General features: G+C 57.0%; 2 protein-coding genes across 4 annotated transcripts in view; one reads left to right on the top strand and one right to left on the bottom strand.

The window, feature by feature from the left end:
* ATP2A1 (ATPase sarcoplasmic/endoplasmic reticulum Ca2+ transporting 1) overlaps positions 1-2,010 on the top strand; it is a 16,311-nt gene extending 14,301 nt beyond the window's left edge. The window contains exons 18-22 of the mRNA XM_045542877.1: positions 182-267; positions 353-486; positions 611-728; positions 880-997; positions 1,736-2,010. Coding sequence (XP_045398833.1) covers positions 182-267; positions 353-486; positions 611-728; positions 880-997; positions 1,736-1,761 — 482 coding nt within the window. The 3' untranslated portion in view covers positions 1,762-2,010. The remainder of the gene's footprint in view (positions 1-181; positions 268-352; positions 487-610; positions 729-879; positions 998-1,735) is intronic.
* Positions 1,967-16,015, bottom strand: RABEP2 (rabaptin, RAB GTPase binding effector protein 2). 3 transcript variants are annotated; one of them, XM_045542874.1, is made up of 13 exons: positions 14,389-16,015; positions 13,716-13,925; positions 10,547-10,704; positions 7,711-7,821; positions 7,276-7,626; positions 6,099-6,194; positions 5,894-5,992; positions 4,947-5,102; positions 3,601-3,778; positions 3,474-3,485; positions 3,328-3,383; positions 2,919-3,032; positions 1,967-2,569 (listed from the first exon to the last, which is right to left on the bottom strand). In XM_045542874.1, exons 1-13 carry the CDS (start codon positions 14,480-14,482, stop codon positions 2,468-2,470), a joined length of 1,737 nt encoding a protein of 578 aa, XP_045398830.1. In that variant the 5' UTR covers positions 14,483-16,015; the 3' UTR covers positions 1,967-2,467. The 3 variants fall into 3 exon arrangements, with proteins under 3 accessions (XP_045398830.1, XP_045398831.1, XP_045398832.1); XM_045542875.1 differs by having other exon boundaries at positions 14,422-16,015; XM_045542876.1 differs by lacking the exon at positions 1,967-2,569 and having other exon boundaries at positions 2,983-3,032; positions 3,328-3,370.

Genomic DNA, 16,015 nt, shown 5'->3' with positions numbered 1-16,015 from the left:
AAGATGGCACCCCACAATCCTTCCCAGCCTTTGGGACTGACCCCCACTCCGGGACACCCGCTCCCTGCGTGTAGCCACCACGATGGGTCCCCTTCCACCAGTTGTCTGTGGCCGTACAAGGCCCCTTGGATGCCCCCCACCTCCCCAGCCCTGACCCCCAACTCCCTCCTCCCTGCCACAGGCTACGTGGGTGCAGCCACTGTGGGAGCAGCTGCCTGGTGGTTCCTGTACGCAGAGGACGGGCCTCAAGTCAACTACAGCCAGCTGGTAGGGGGAGGACAGGGAGGCAGGGGCCAGGAGGGTGGCGTGGGGGCGTCTCTAGGATCTCACACTCCCGTCCCGTCCCCTGCAGACTCACTTCATGCAGTGCACGGAGCACCACCCTGACTTTGAGGGTGTGGACTGCGAGGTCTTTGAGGCCCCCGAGCCCATGACCATGGCCTTGTCCGTGCTGGTGACCATCGAGATGTGCAACGCGCTCAACAGGTGGGCCTGCCCGTCCACTCTGGCTGCCGTCCCCCGAGGCCTGTCCTCACCCTGTCCTCGCCCTGGCCTGCCTCCCTCCAACCCCCTCACTGTCTGTCCCGTGTCTCCCGCCTGCTGCCTGCAGCCTGTCTGAGAACCAGTCCCTGGTGCGCATGCCGCCCTGGGTCAACATCTGGCTGGTGGGCTCCATCTGCCTCTCCATGTCCCTCCACTTTCTCATCCTCTACGTCGACCCCCTGCCGGTGAGCCTCCCCCAGCCCCCGCCCAGCCTGGGGAGCACCCGTAGGGGCTGTGACCAGCACCCCTGGAGGTGTGGACAGGGAGGAAGGTGGGACCCGGCTGGACCGTGCGTCGTGGCTCCTGTCCTTCCTCATACCCTGCCCCACCCCTCAGATGATCTTCAAGCTCCGGGCCCTGGACACCACCCAGTGGCTCATGGTCCTCAAGATCTCACTTCCTGTCATCGGGCTTGATGAAATCCTCAAGTTCGTTGCTCGGAACTACCTGGAGGGTAAGGATCGCCCCTCCCCGCCCGTGGGCCCGACCCCCACACAGCCCCCGCCCTCCGCGCCGCGAAGCGCCTGCCCCACCCTCTTCCTTTGCAGGTGGGTAAGTTCTCCCGGGCTCGGCAGGACCAGCATCCACCAGGGAGGAGCCCCCGTCCCCTTCCCCTCCCTCCGTGTCCGGTGGGGCCATTGTCCGGGGCCTCCCGCCACCTCCTCAGCCCTCTCTGCCCCCACGCTGCCTCCCCTCCTTGACAACAGTGTCTCTTGTGCTCTCTGGCCATAGGATAACCGTCCCCCCTCCTCCAACTCTTTGAACCCGTGTCACAGGTATCGCCCCCACCTTCTTGCCCTCACCCCAGCTGCTGTGTCTCTGCCGCATCTGAGATCACTTGCGCTCGCGGCTCCACCCAGAGCCACTGCCGCTGCTGCCACTGCCGCGCTGCGCTTCCAACCGGGTGGGCCTCGCCCACTCCCAGACGCCCGCCCAGCAGTGCCAGGCCTCTGGGCGCCAGGGTCTGCCGAGCTGCGCTGCGCTGCGTCGCGCTGGCTGGGCTGGCTCTGCTGCTGGGGCTGTGGGGTGGGGGGCAGGGTCTGGGGACACAGGTGAGTAGGGGGAGTGGGGCTGGGGTGACTCCCCCAGCTGGCCAGGTGAGCGTGTGGTGTGCTGGGGACGCAGCTGGGGGGGACATCTCTCCCTCCTGCCCACCCTGCAGCCTGCGTCATCCCTCTCTTTCTCCTTCCAGATCCAGAAGATGAAAGGAGGAAGTAACCATCCTTTTGCCCCGTCTTCCCCACCCCCTAGTGACGCATCTTCAGCCAGAGCTGTGGCACAGAACCCTCCCCTGACGTGTTTCTGTTTATAAACACAATGTCCCCTTCCCTTCTCCTTCCCTCCTAGCGATCAACCCTCCCCTTCAACCTTGTAAATCCCCCCTTCCCAACCCCGAGGGGCTTGCAGGGACAAGGCGACCGACTGAGCTGAGCTGCTTATTTATTGAAAATAAATGACAGAAAAGTCTGGCCTTGCCTCTGTGCTCATCTTGAAGCCTGGGTCGAGCCCCTGTGGACAAGCGTCTTAATGTCATGCAGACCAGAGAGCAGCTGCCTGTCCCAGGGCCCCGTGCAAGGGCCCCACTGACCCAGGACGGCTGTGCTGGAGCAGGGGACACCGCTGCAGAGGCTGGGAGCTGGCTGGGGATGGTGGCACAGCAGCCAGAAAGCCGCAGCCGCAGGGCTGAGCCTGCACCTTTGGTTCTGGGAGGAGATTGGGACCCTCCCCCAGGTGTCATCCCTGAGAGCAGGGGGCCCAGCCACCCCCTAGGAGAAGAGGCTGGAAGAGCAGGGCTGTGGCAGCCCTGTCACCTCAGCCCCCGGCTTGGAGAGGGTGAAGACTCCATCTGAGACCCCAAAGCCTCACAGTGCAGGAGTGGAGGAAAGAGTCTTCCCTGGGTGGGGGTGGTCCTCGCCCTGGCCCCTCAGGTGTCCCTGAGGTCCCTGACGTCCTTTGGGGGCACTTCGTCTAGGATGCTGCGCACCTGCTCCAGGGTCTCTGCCTGGCGGATCCGCTCCAGGCGCACCTGCAGGTTGGGCAGGGGAAGCAGCGGCTCCTGGTGGTGACATGCGGCCTCGACGCTGCCCACCTTCCCTAACCCGTGGTGCAATCAAGGACAAGGGAAGGGCCCTGTGAGAGCAGCCTGAGCAGTTCAGGGGGCGGTGGGGCCAGGAACGTGCTGCACACCCACACATGGGGCCCCATACGCAGGGCTTCCCGTGATAAGCCAAGATGCGCACAAAGGAACGTGTCAGCATTTTTGCAGCAATAGCTTGGAGGGAAGGACCATGCCAGTCCCAGGAGGAAGGGACTCTCCCAGTCGGGGGGCCGTGTTTGCAAGTCAGCCAGCCTGGTGGGGCGGGGACACGCCGTACCTGCAGGGCCTGGGACAGTCGTACAAAATCCCTCTGCACCTGTACGCTGGTCTCCAGCTCTGCCTGCAGCCGCATCACCTTGACCCTGTGCTCTATGGGGTCTGGGGGCTGCGCCTGGGGGACAGGACACTGAGCCAGGCGGGCTCAGCCTTGGGCTAGACTGAAGGGTAGGGAGGGGGGGGTAGGGTGGGGGGTGGCCAAAGCAACAGGAGGTCCGGACAGGGTTGCCCCCTCTACACCATCCCAACTCTGACCTCCTCTGTCTGGCAAGGGCCTGGCGGCTGCCCAGGCCACCATACCACTTGGCTTTAGGGAGACATAAAGTGCCGCGGGAGGGGCTCATGAGGGTCTTCTCTGCACAGCCGCCCTGTCCCCCAGCGGCCTGGCCCACCCCAGAGCTCAGCCTCACCTTGCTCTGCTCCTGCTGGAGCCGCTCCATCTCTGTCCTCAGGCTGCACAGGGAGGCTGGGAAGTCAGGCCGGGGCCAGACGTCAGGCCCACACCCTCTCTCCTCCACCCAGCCCAGCCCCCGCGCGGATGCCAGTCCAGACTCACCCTCCAGCACCTCTGTGTGGGAAGGAAAGAAGGAGAGGTCACGGCCAGGGCTCGTGCCGCCGCCTCTCCCCTCCCGTGGCCCATGATGGGCCCAGAAGGTCCCCACAGGGAGGTCGGGTGCCCTCACCTGTCTCTTCCCGCTGCACCCTCAGCTGCCCCTCCAGGCTGGCTCTGGCGGCCGTCTCCTCCTCCAGCGCCTCCCGCAGCTTCACGATCTCAATCCGCAGGCGCTCGGCGCCGTGCTCCTGGGCCTGCTGCCGGGCCCGCGCCTCCTGCCGCGTGCGGCGCACCAGCAGCTGCAGCTCCTGGAAGGCACTCGAGTCACCTGCTGGGCCGGGCGTGGGGCAGGAGGGCAGGACGGCAGGGGCCACAGGGCCCTCCAGCCAGATGGAGAGTGTGGGGAGGAAGGGAAAGGAAGGAAATGGCTAAAAAGGGGAAGAGGGATGAACGCGCTGCGGTACAGCAGAAGTGCACGAGCCACAGTGCCAGCATGGTGACGCTTGGGAAGGCTGCTGAGTGAAAGTTCCAGAAGATTACCTAGAGGCATGATACCCTCTTGCAAAGCCCCAACAACTAAAGTTAAGCAGCACTCCACTGTTTACGTGGGAACACTACACCAAAGGAGAACAGGAACGCCAAGCACAGCCTAGGCAACACGGGGTCGGTTGCACAGAAGCAGATGCCACCTGCAGTTCTCGGGTGGGGGGTCCTGGGTCATCATTGTAATTTCTTTTCTTTTCTTTTTTTTTTTTTTTGAGACAGAGTCTAGCTCTGTCGCCTTGGCTAGAGTGCCGTGGCATCATCACAGCTCACAGCAACCTCAAACTCCTGGGCTCAAGCAATCCTCCTGCCTCAGCCTCCTGGGCTCAAGCGATCCTCCTGCCTCAGCCTCCTGAGTAGCTGGGACTACAGGTGCACACCACCACGCCTAGCTAATTTTTCTATTTTTAGTAGAGACGGGGTCTCGCTCTTGGCTCAGGCTGGTCTCCAACTCCTGAGCTCAAGTGATCCTCCCACCTCGGCCTCCCAGAGTGCTAGGATTACAGGTGTGAGCCACCACCCCCAGCCTATAATTTCTAATATATTAACTTATTAATAAACCATAACATTGATAAGTCAACAGAGGCTATGCATAGGTCAATGACGACAGGTTGCTATGAACCAAAGATCACAATGGAGTCAATATTGTGGACCTCATGTCACTTCAAAAGAGCAAACAGACCAGATTACCCTTCCTTTGGGTCAAGCATTCTGTCAGCTCGTGTTCCCTTCATGCCAATGCTGGGAAGGGTATATAAGGCCCCATTTTTCAGATGAGGAAACCGAGCCTTCAAGAAGTCAAATGCGTAGGCCAAGCTAACACACAGCAGCCTGGGGCTGCTCCCAGCCCTATGATCCTGGACAATGCTTGGCTTTGCCTGGGAACAGGGGCCCTCGGGCGCCCCAGGCTCTCAGCGCCCACACCCCACTTACGGGCACCAGGCTAGGCAGCAACTCCTCCTCGTCCTTGTCCTGCTCCAGGCCCAGGGGAGCCAAGGATGGCGGCTGCTCTGCCCGGAGCCCTTGGTTTTCCTCATTTAGCCGCTTTACCTCGTGGTGCAGGCACTTGTGGGAGGTGACCAGCTCTGCCTGGGGACCGACAGTAAACACGAGGCAATGAGGGCGACATGGCATCTCCTGTCCCTGTGAGGCCAAACCCTGAACCTTCCTCCTTCCGGACTGACAGCCAGAAACCCACGCCCCTGTGGCACCTGAGAAAGGAAGGAACATCCTTCACTGGGTGCTTCTGACTGCCCAGCTCCTCAGGGCCCCCCTGCTGACTTGGAGGTCAGACCTGGGCCACCAGAACCCAGGCCGGCTATTTTATTTGGTCCACGTTATTTTTAAACCTTAAAGTAGCCGCCAACTTTAAAAGGTAGGAGACAATACACAAATATCCAGATTCTGGTTTCTCTTGAAAAATCAGAAAATCTGGCAGCATCGAGCCCAAGTTCCCAGGTGGCCCCGACCAAGGAGCAGCAGCCCCTCCCCTGCGTGGGCCTCTCCCGCCAGGCTGCCTTCCCCTTCCTGTCCCACACCTGCCCGACTCAATCACCTACAACTAACTCTTCTCCCGTCTGGGTAGTGTCTGATTTGCTTTTGATCCTCATGACTAGGCCATTATCTCAGTTTTACAGATGGGAAGGTGGAGGCTCTGAGTTTGTGGGATTAGCTTGTGATCACACAGTTCTTGTGACTGCAGGGCCTGTTCTGGCCATGGCGCCGGCTGCCCCTGAAACCCTCTTCCCTACCTGGCACCAAGTCCAGGATGAGGCCAGGGCAGCTGCGAGCAGGACAGGTGCCTCAACATCCCACATGCCTCAACCAGCTCCCGTCTGACCCCTCTTCCTCCCTCCCTCCCTGGCGCCCCTGGCACTCACCATCTGCAGCTGGACCCGCTCCTGGGCTTGGCTCACTGTCCCCTGCAGGGTCCGCAGCAGCTGCTCTGAGTTCTGAACCTGGGCCAGAAGAACCTGCACCTGTGGGTGGACGGAGAGCGAGGGTGAGGCCAAGGCGACCGCAGGAAGCGGGAAGCAGCAGGTGGCCAGAGGCCCTGTGCAGGCTTGAGCAGAGGTGGGGACCCACCTGCTTGGCACAGTCCTCATTGCTCCGTCTCAGGCCCTCTTGCAGTTCGTCCCGCTCACGGCTGACGCTTTCTAGGTCCTTCCGTAGCTGCTGCCCCTGCCACAGAACCTGACCTCAGCCTCAGTCTCCAAGGGGGGTCCTCCCTGCCTCTGCAGGGACGTGCCCGTCATCGTCCGCCCGCCAGAAGGCCAGGACTGATGCTGACTCTTCCCTTCGCCTCCCACACCAACCCATCAGCAGGCCCCGCCCAGTCTACCTCCAGGCAGATTCCAGACCCACCCACTACCTTCCCACCTCTGCTGCCATCTCCTGGTCCCAGTCACAACCGCCTCCGCCACTATAGTCCCTGCCCCAGCACAGGCTGCCCCTACACACAGGTCCAAGTGAGCTTCCAGAAGCCTGGAGCTGGGTGGCCTCTCCCTGCAGACGCCGCCCACTTCTCCTCCACGGCAGGTGCATGAGCCCAACTCATGTGGTCCCTGCCTTCCTTCCTGATCTCCGCTCTACTCCTTGGTGGCCTTCCTGTTCCTCAGATACGCCGTGGTCAATCCATCCTCAGGGCCTTTGAACTTGCAGTAATTCTTTCTGCCCCTGATCTTTTTTTTCTTTTGAGACAGGGTCCTGCTCTGTCACCCAGGCAGGAATGCAGTGGTACGATCACAGCTCACTGTGGCCTCTAGCTCCTGGGCTCAGGTGATCCTCCCACTTCAGCCTCCTGAGTAGCTGAGACTACAGGCACGCACCACCATGCCCAGCTAATTTTTTATTTTTTTAGAGATGGGGTCCTGTTATGTTGCCCAGGTCAGTCTCTGAACTCCTGGCCTCAAGCGATCCTCCTGCCTCGGCCTCCCACAGTGCAGGGATTACAGGCATGAGCCGCCATCCCCGGCTCTGCCCCCAATCTTTAAGAGAGTCTCCTTCTCACACCACCTGGGGCTCAGCTCCAGCCTGAGCTCAGGCTGGCCTCCCCTCATTGCCAGCCTCTACCCCATAACCCTATTCAATTCTGTCCTGAGCATCTCCCCATGACACTGTTGTCCCCGTGCGTGTTTACGTGTGACTCCCTTCACTAGGAGCAGCTGGCTGCTCTTCTCCCCCAAGGAAGCCGCCGCCCCCACCCAGTGCCTGGGTGCGGGCGACGCTCAGTACATGTCAGCCACTCGACCACGCCACTCACCTCCACCTGCAGCTGCTCCCACTGGGTGTCTGGGACAAGCTGGTAGCCAGGAGGGGGCAGATAGATGCCTTCGGGGACCAGGGTACCCGTGGACACCAGAGAGGCTGTCTCTTCCTGCTCAGGGCTCAGGCCCTGGCGGCTGCGGGGCAAGGAGGCACTGCTGCTGGCCCCGCCACCCAGGGAGAAGGAGGAGATGGAGGCACTGTCGTCACAGTTGTGGGCAAAGGCCTCGGCTGCCGCGCCCCCGTCTCCACTCAGCTCCTCCAGAGGCTCCAGCGGGGGCGACGGGTCCCGGGACAGGGGCAGCAACTCCGTGGAGCCATGCAGGGAAGGGGGCTGCTGGGGCTGTCTCTAGGGAAGAGGCAGGGAAGAGGCTGGGGGGCCAGGGTCCGGCAGGGCCCTTCTTCCCTCAGCGCCCCCTGGCCACCCCCTTACCTGCATCTCTTCAATCACCTCCTCTGCCCTCAGCAGTTTTGCCTTCAGCTCCCTGATCTCCTGCTCCATGGGCAGCACGATCTCCCGCAGCTTCTCCGAGTCCTCGTGGGCCTGGAGGTGGAGGGGGTGGGCTGCAACAGTCTCGTGCCGCCCCTGCTGCTGGACCCCCCGGTCTGCTCAGAGCTGCCTCTCCCAGCACATCAGCTCTCCTGATCCTCCCATTTAAGAGATAAGAACACAGAGGCTCTGCAAGCTTACACGACTCACCCCAGGGCATAAAAGGTTAAGGGGCCAATGTCATGACTTCTTCCTGTGGCCCACTTACTCACCATGCCTTTCCTCCCCAACATCCATTCTTATTTTTGTCATAGAACCTCACATTTTTAGTTGGGCATGTGGCCTAAATTCTAGAATACCATCCACATTTCTTAGCTTCCCTGCAACTAAACACGATCATCAGACTAAGTTCCAGCTAATGAGATGGAAGCAGATGTGCCAGGGGCACCTTCCAGGACAACTCCATAAAGGAAGAGGGTGTGCCTTTCTTTACTCCTCCTCCTCCTCCTTCTTGCTGGCTGGAATGTGGACATGATGGCTGGCACTCAAGCAGTCATCTTGGATCATGAGGCAATCTGCTACCTATGACAAAACAGCAATATAGGAGGAGCCTGGGTTCCTAATGACTTGTTAAGCTGCTACGTCAGTTCTGGAATGTCTACCTCTGGATTTTAAGAATAACAAACTCCTATCTTATTTAAGCCACTGTTAATTTGGGTTTTCAATCACATGGAGGCAAACCTCATACTAACTGATTTGTTCTCCCACACTCCCATCCACCATCATAAGGCTGGGCTGATCTGTTTTTCTCTTTTTGAGACAGGGGACAGGGTCTCACTCTGCTGCCCAGGATAGGGTACAGTGCCATCATTATAGCTCACTACAACCTCAAACTCCTGGGCTCAAGTGATCTTCCCACCTCAGCCTCCCAAGTAGCTGGGACTATAGGTGTGCACCACCATGCCCAGCTAAATTTTTTTTTTTTTTCTTTTGAGACAAGAGTCTTGCTCTGTCACCCGGGCTAGAGTGCTGTGGCATCAGCCTAGCTCACAGTAACTCAAACTCCTGGGCTCAAGCAATCCTCCTGTCTCAGCCTCCCAAGTAGCTGGGACTACAGGCTTGCGCCACCATGCCCAGCTAATTCTTCTATTTTTAGTTGTCTGGCTAATTTCTTTTCTATTTTTAGTAGAGACAGAGTCTCACTCTTGCTGAGGTTGGTCTCGAACTCCCTGATCTCAAGGGATCCTTCTGCCTCAGCCTCCCAGAGTACTAGGATTACAGACATGAGCCACCACGCCTGGCTTTTTTTTTTTTTAATAGAGATGGGATCTCGCTCTACATTGTTCAGGCTTATCTCAAACTCCTGGCCTCAAGCAATCCTCCTGCCTCAGGCTCCCAAAGTGCTGGGATTACAGGCATGAGTCACTGCACCCAGCCAACTGACCATTTTTTTCCCCATCTGTTTCCAAGCTTGGGATCTTGCTGAACTTGTGCAGCCTCTGGACAGCTACACTTGGATGTCACATAGGTTCATCTAAACAAACTCAGCCAAGACTGAACTTCTCACCGAGGCTGTTCCTCCTGCCACCGCACTGGGTCAGCACGAATGGCCCTGCCAGCCATTTGCTGTTCAAGGCAGAAATCTGCCTGTCATCCTTGTCTCTGTCATCACCTTCTTCCAGCTCATGCCATTTCTCTATCTCCTGAATCACTCAAAAACTTCCCAAACAAGCTCAGCTCAACCCTCCAAATAAATCTCTTATATGAACAGCCAACAGGCAGGGTGAGCCTGTGTGACCCAAACAAAACAGCTCTAACTGGAGGCTTGGAATCCATGCTCTGTGGATGCCCTTGCACGGAGGGGCAACGGCTGAACACTGGGGTTGGCTGGGACACGAATCGGGCTGGCCACAGACTGGCTGCCTTGCTGTGCCAGGTGGCTTCCACTGGGCAGGGCCCTCTCCTTTACCACCCTGTGGAAGTGTCCCCCGAGGAACCCTCTGGATGCACGTGGCAACCTCTGCTGGGAAGCTATGGGCTGGAAGCCTTCCTTTCTTGGGCTCCTGTTTTGATCTTTGTCTTTCAAACCAGGTTATTTATTCCATCTCCCTGAGCCTCGGTTTCCCCAGCTATGAAATATTAATTTTTTTTTTCAGGAGCCAGTAACCAGGCCTCAGCACCCAGACTGCAACTTCCAAGATATTAATCTTTCATTTATCTATCTCGCAGGGCTGCTGTGAGGATCAAATGAGGTGATGACATAAATTTGCTCTGAAGCATTGGATAATATGTACTTCTTGTTATTGTTCATGACAACAACAATAGTAACGGAGATTCTTTAATCACAGAGATTAAGAACAAAACCTTTAGGACCAGCCTGCCTAGATTTTAAAATCCCAACTCTGCTCCTCTTTATGCGCCTAACTCAGGGAGAACTACGCAACTTTTCTGAGCCTCGCCTGACTCGTCTGTTAAATGGACGTGATGGGTGTCCCTGGCAGGGGACAGCTGGGGAGACTGAGTGTGCTAAGCACCGAGCACAGTGTTAGCTCACATGTCGGTTCCCTTCCCTCGACACCACTTACCTTCATTCTGGAGGCAAATGAACCGGGTCACCCACTAGCAAGGGACAAGCCAGGACCTTGCCGAGTGCAGAGCCAAGCCCTCAACACCACGCGCTAGCTCTGTGCTATTCCTGGAATCATGACTGGGGGCCCTGAGCCCGGTGACCAGGGAATGGGACATCCCAGGGGGGTGAGGCAGGCATCCTAACCCCAACCTTTTCCATCTGCTTCTCCAAGGAGTCCAGGGGGTGCGTGCGGGACAGCAGCTGCTTCAGGCGGACCAGCTCCCGCTCCTTCTCCTCCCAGTCCTGCTGCTGCTGCTGCCGCTCCTGCTTCAGGGAAGCGATCTGGGCTTCATAGCTGCTGATGGAGTCTGGCGGGGCAGGAAGGGCAGGGGAGAGGGAGGGTCAGTGCACCAGCCTGCCTGTGGGCACACAGGAGCTCTCAATGCGCTGAGTCTCCCTGCAAGGCAATCTGCCACAGTGGCTACCACGGTGGGCTTTGCAGAGACAGACCCGGGCAATCACTTAGCTTCTCTGTGTATCAGAGTCCTCAGGTGCAAAATGGGGCTGCTACTGACAACCCTGCTTGGCTGCTGTGGGATTAAATGACATATGTAAGCCCTGTCCCTGGTACATAGTCAATGCTGAAGACATGGTATCTAGATATCTATTAATATATACCGGTAACAATCAATATTTAATAATAAGGCCAGGGCCGGGCACGGTGGCTCACGCCTGTAATCCTAGCACTCTGGGAGGCCAAGGCGGGAGGATCGCTCGAGGTCAGGAGTTTGAGACCAGCCTGAGCAAGAACGAGACCCCATCTCTACTAAAAATAGAAAGAAATGATCTGGCCAACTAAAAATATATATAGAAAAAATTAGCCGGGCATGGTGGCACATGCCTGTAGTCCCAGCTACTCAGGAGGCTGAGGCAGTAGGATCGCTTAAGCCCAGGAGTTTGAGGCTGCTGTGAGCTAGACTGACGCCACGGTACTCTAGCCCGGGCAACAGAGAGCAAGGCTCTGTCTCAAAAAAAAAAAAAAAAAAAAAAATGATAATAAGGCCCGGTGCAGTGGCTCATGTCTGTAATGCTAGCACTCTGGGAGGCCGAGGCGGGTGGATTGTTTGAGCTCAGGAGTTCGAGACCAATTTGACCAAGAGTGAGACCCCATCTCTACTAAAAATGGAAAAAAAAAAAAAATTAGCCGGGTAACTAAAAATAGAAACAAAAAATTAGCCAGGCATGGTGGCTTCTACCTGTAGTCCCAGCAACTCGGGAGGCTGAGGCAGGAAGACTGCTTGAAGCCAGGAGTTTGAGGTTGCTGTGAGCTAGGCTGATGCCATGACACTCTAGCCTGGGCAACAGAGTGAGACTCTACCTCAAAAATATACATATATATTTAATAATAGTAATAAGTATTTACTCTGGAGTAGACTCTGAGCTGGGCTCTGGAAACATAGAAATTAATCAAGCACAAAACTTGCCACCAGGAGCTCACAGACCAAAGGGGAAGGTGGCCACGGTCACAGTTAGGATGCCGTGTGAGAAGGGTTAGAGGAGTGGGGCATTCCTGGGCTTGTGGGTCCCAGCGGAAAGAGCCCTCATCCTGCCTGCTTGGCCAGGTGAGGACACTGGCAGATGGTGAAGGAGGGAAAGGACACATTAGGTAAGAACACCAGCATGAGCAGAGGAAAAGTGGCTCGTGCATCTGGAGCATGGTGGGGCAAGCACGAAGAGTGAAGGTAAGAGATGCTGGAAAGGGTGGCAGTTGATGGCTCCTGGGGCCTTGAATGCCATGCCAAGAGGTTTGGAAATTATCCTACAGGTCAGTGGGAGATGCAGGTGATGCTGGTGGAACAGACATTTTTTTATTTTGGGTTGGACATGGTCACCTTTTACTTGCATAGGTATTTATTGATGTGTGCTAATGTTAGAAGTAAAGATTCAGCTGTCAGACTGCCCAACCTTAAAATCTTCTGCTGCTTTCTAGCTGTAAGAACTTAGACAAATTATTTAACCTTGCTGGGCCTCAGAGCCTCCTCTGTAAAATGGAGATGGATAATAATTCCTGCCTCGTAGAGTTTGTTATGAAGAGTAGATACTCATAGAGCATTCAGCTCAGTGCCTGGCTTAATAAATGCTAACTACTGTTCTTATTTAGGACACATCTGGGTTTTTGTATACAGTAGAGATAAGAAGTTTCCTTTAATAAACGTATGTAAGCTTTTTTTTTTTGAGTCAGAGTCTCACTCTGTCACCCCAGCTAGAGTGCAGTGGCATCATCACAGCTCACTGCAACCTCCAACTCCTGGGCTCAAGCGATCCTCTCACCTCAGCCTCCCGAGCAGCTGGGACTACAGACATGCACCGCCACACCTGGCTAGTTTTTCTATTTTTTTGTAGAGATGGAGTCTTGCTCTTGCTCAGGCTGGTCTTGAACTCCTGACCTCAAGCCATCCTCCCACCTCAGCGTCCCAGAGTGCTAGAGCTTTTAAAAAGTGGATCTATTTAAAGAACAAACATTAAATACCTAGCAGGGTGAGCTGTAATGAGGACACAACTACGCTGCACAGGTGTGCGGATGCCTGCAACGTGGGAAATACAGCCCTGGAGTAGTCTGGAGCCAGGAGTGGTTGATAGAAAGCAAAATGGCATGATGGGATGGGAATTTTAGGAGATTTACTCTGGAAGCCAATGTCAAGGCCAGACTACAGAGGAAGATCTGTGAGAAGGTTGGGACAAAAGTCTAGGAGAGAGCTGACCAGAGCTCCACTACAGCAGGGGCAGTGGTGGCAGAGGGGTGTGGGCAGCTCTGACATCTGTTTCAGAGACTCTGGTCTCAGCTAGAGGAGGGGGAGGAGAAAACAGAAGAAGCAGCTGAGGCATCTGGGGCCCAGGGAGCTGGAGCTTCCCAAGCACAAGAATGTGAGGTGGAGGGAGGGAAGCTGGTGCATGGGGAGAGGGGGCAGATGTAGGGATGTCTGGGGAAGGATGGAGACCAGAGGATTAGACTCACAGAGACTGGGCCCAGGGCTGAGTTAGAGCCCAGAGGCCCACACTAAAATGAGGCTGATTCAGGGAACTGAGAAGTTTCTTCTCATCTTCAGGGTTGATCAGTCATCAGTGAGGCACAAGAAATGACACCGGGCAAGAGAACAGATAGAGGCTCGGAGCTAAACTTAGCTGTAACTGACAGGGCTGCCGCTATCTATGCAAATTAGAAAAGGGAGCCCCTTCCTCTGGGCCACAGGCATGCCCCTTGCTAGGCAGCCCTGCTAACCTGCCCCACAGCTTCTCTGTGCCCCCAGACCCCTTTCTCTCTCCTCATGCACTTCTCTCTATGGGGCTGATGGGGAGCAGGGGGAAGCCCTGGTCTCACCTTTCAGGATGGTCTGCAGCGAAGCCACCTCCTCTTGGCACTGCCGCTGCACTGCAGCCACAGCCTCGGCCTTCGTGCTCTCGCTCACCTCCGCCACAGCCTTCATGGTCTCCATTTCTGCCAGGGCACCTGCCAGCTCAGCCCGAAGCCGGCCCAGCTCACCTGACTCGGCCTCAGCCTTTGCCCCTTCCTGGGGTTGCGGGTCCAGCGCTGTAGGGGACAAGAGTCAGCCTCTCTTCTCTTCCATCACTTCTTGGAGCCACAACACTCCAAGCCACTCACCAAATCAACAAGTTCTGCAACCTAGTACTGCGGCCACGGTTATACCGCCTTCACCTGGTACCGCCCTGCTCACCTGGCCCTGCCCTGCTCACCTGGCCCCGCCCCTTCCCAACTTGCTCAGCCTTGCGTTGCCCATAGCCCACCTCTAGGTGAACCGTTCCCGGATTCACCTAGCCCCCTCTTTTCTCGTACACGACCCCTCCCTTACAGGGGCCCCGCCCCTTCCCTCACCGGGCCCCACCTCTCACCTGCCACTGGCCCCGCCCTTTTCGCCCGTGGCTCCAGGCTCCGCCTCCCCCTTCCCCAGCGGCGTGGCCCCGCCCCTTTCTCCACTCGCCCCTCTCCACCCCCATCCGCCAGCCGCCGAGCTTGGTCCTGCCCCCAGCCTCACCGCCTCCCGCGTGCATGGCCGCCCCGCACGTACCGGCCCCCGGCTGCTGCCGCCGCCCGTCCTCGCCCGCGGCCGCCGGCGCAGCTGCCGCCATCGCCTCAGCTCAAACGGCGGATTCCCGCACTCCCTGGAGACGGCTCTCACCGCTTCCGGGTCCGCTCGGCTGTTTCCGGATCCGCTCGGCTGTTTCCGGATAGGCCCCAGGGGCCGAGGCCCCCGCCGGAGGTGGGGATATTGCCGAGCCTCGGCCGAAGATGCCCGAGTGGGCCCCGGCCCCGCCCCTCTCCCTACGTGGCTGGGCCACGCTGTTAGTGTGGACGCCTGTCCTCGAAACCCAAAGAGGTTTCTTTGCTTCAAAGGCCTTCCCTAGCGTCTCTCCATGACCTTGGAAGTTCTGCTCCAATTACAACTCCTTCGGGACGCCGAGTGGCCTCGGCCTGGAGGACGAAGCGCGCTCTCTCCCCCTCTCCCCCAGCCTGGAGCCGAGCTTTGATCGGCCCTGGCCGCGCTTCCGCCGCAGCCTGGCTGGCTACAGCGAACCGTGGCCCGGCCCTCCCGGCACCTCCGCCCTCGTGGAGCGTCCCTCGGGGCAGGGCTGGGTCGGCTTCATTTTTCTGGGCGCCTCTGAGTCCCTGTGTCGTCAGTCGTAGAAGTCCGAAACTTGCACGTCCTCACCCCGATGTTGATATTCAACCAGTCACCGCTTCCTGCTAATCTCTCTCCCTCTCAAATCCCTGCTCTCCTCTCGGCCTCTGCCTAAGTCAAGCTTATTATCTGTGACCTCCACCCGAGCATGGTGACTGCAATCCAAACTTAAGTCCAGAGCCTCCATTCCCCTTCCCCCAACCTGTTTCTCCCTCTGTAAAGGACACCCCGGGCACCTGGAAGTCCTTGATTCTTCGTATCCTTCTGCAAGTCCTGGAAACTCTCCTTCCAGTGTACTGAATATTCCAGAATGTGTCCCTTTTCCTCCATCTCCAGCGCTAGCACCCAGTTGCAGCTCCCCTCATCTCTCTCCTGGACGGCCATAGCTCCTCTCCTATCTGCTCCACAGGTGTGTCAACTCTTGGCCCCTTTACTTAGTTAATTCTCAAAGCAGCTGGAGTGATTTTTGTAAAACATAAATTATGTCTCATGCCTGCTAAAAAAAAAACTATTCGGTTTGAAAATGGAAAAAAGACATGAACAGACATTTTACTGAAGTCACAGGTGGCAAATATACCCATAAAAAGATGTTCAACATTAGCCTTTAGGGAAATGCGCATTAAAGCTGTTAGGTCCAGAGCAGAGAGAGAGAGAGGCAAAGCCTCATGTGTAGCAAAATGCTGTTTATTTTGAGCACCTGGGTGCAGATGGGTGGAAGCTGAAAAAGGCGTCCACGAGAGAAAAGGGAGAGCTTTGGGTTTTACAGAGGGTTTTTCTGGAAGGAGTAAATACTTTTCAAACAAATGAGAGGGATAAGGAAAGTAAGTTCCCCTTTTGCATTTCCTGTATCTCCCTAGGGGTCTAGGATGGGGAGAGCGGTGGGTTTTATAGGTTTGCATGGAAGTTTGGGAAGGGTGAATTCTTTAAGCCTAACATTCCACCCTTTTTATTATATACATGAAGAAAAGGAAGGGCAAGGTAT

This window comes from Lemur catta, chromosome 2 (assembly GCF_020740605.2).
Source record: "Lemur catta isolate mLemCat1 chromosome 2, mLemCat1.pri, whole genome shotgun sequence".
Classification (NCBI taxonomy): domain Eukaryota; kingdom Metazoa; phylum Chordata; class Mammalia; order Primates; family Lemuridae; genus Lemur; species Lemur catta.
Note: the sequence above shows the minus strand (reverse complement) of the source record. Positions and strands in the feature narration are given on the sequence as shown.

What these genes read in the sequence shown, in the direction of transcription:
- RABEP2 (XM_045542874.1), bottom strand. Translation starts at nt 14,482, where the DNA reads ATGGCGGCAGCTGCGCCGGCGGCCGCGGGCGAGGACGGGCGGCGGCAG. An exon ending in GGGAGCAGCTGCAGGTGGAG is followed by an intron (nt 6,195 to 7,275) that starts GTGAGTGGCGTG and finishes GTTCTGTGGCAG; the next exon opens with GGGCAGCAGCTACGGAAGGA. An exon ending in TCCAGCAGGAGCAGAGCAAG is followed by an intron (nt 3,033 to 3,327) that starts GTGAGGCTGAGC and finishes CCTGTCCCCCAG; the next exon opens with GCGCAGCCCCCAGACCCCAT.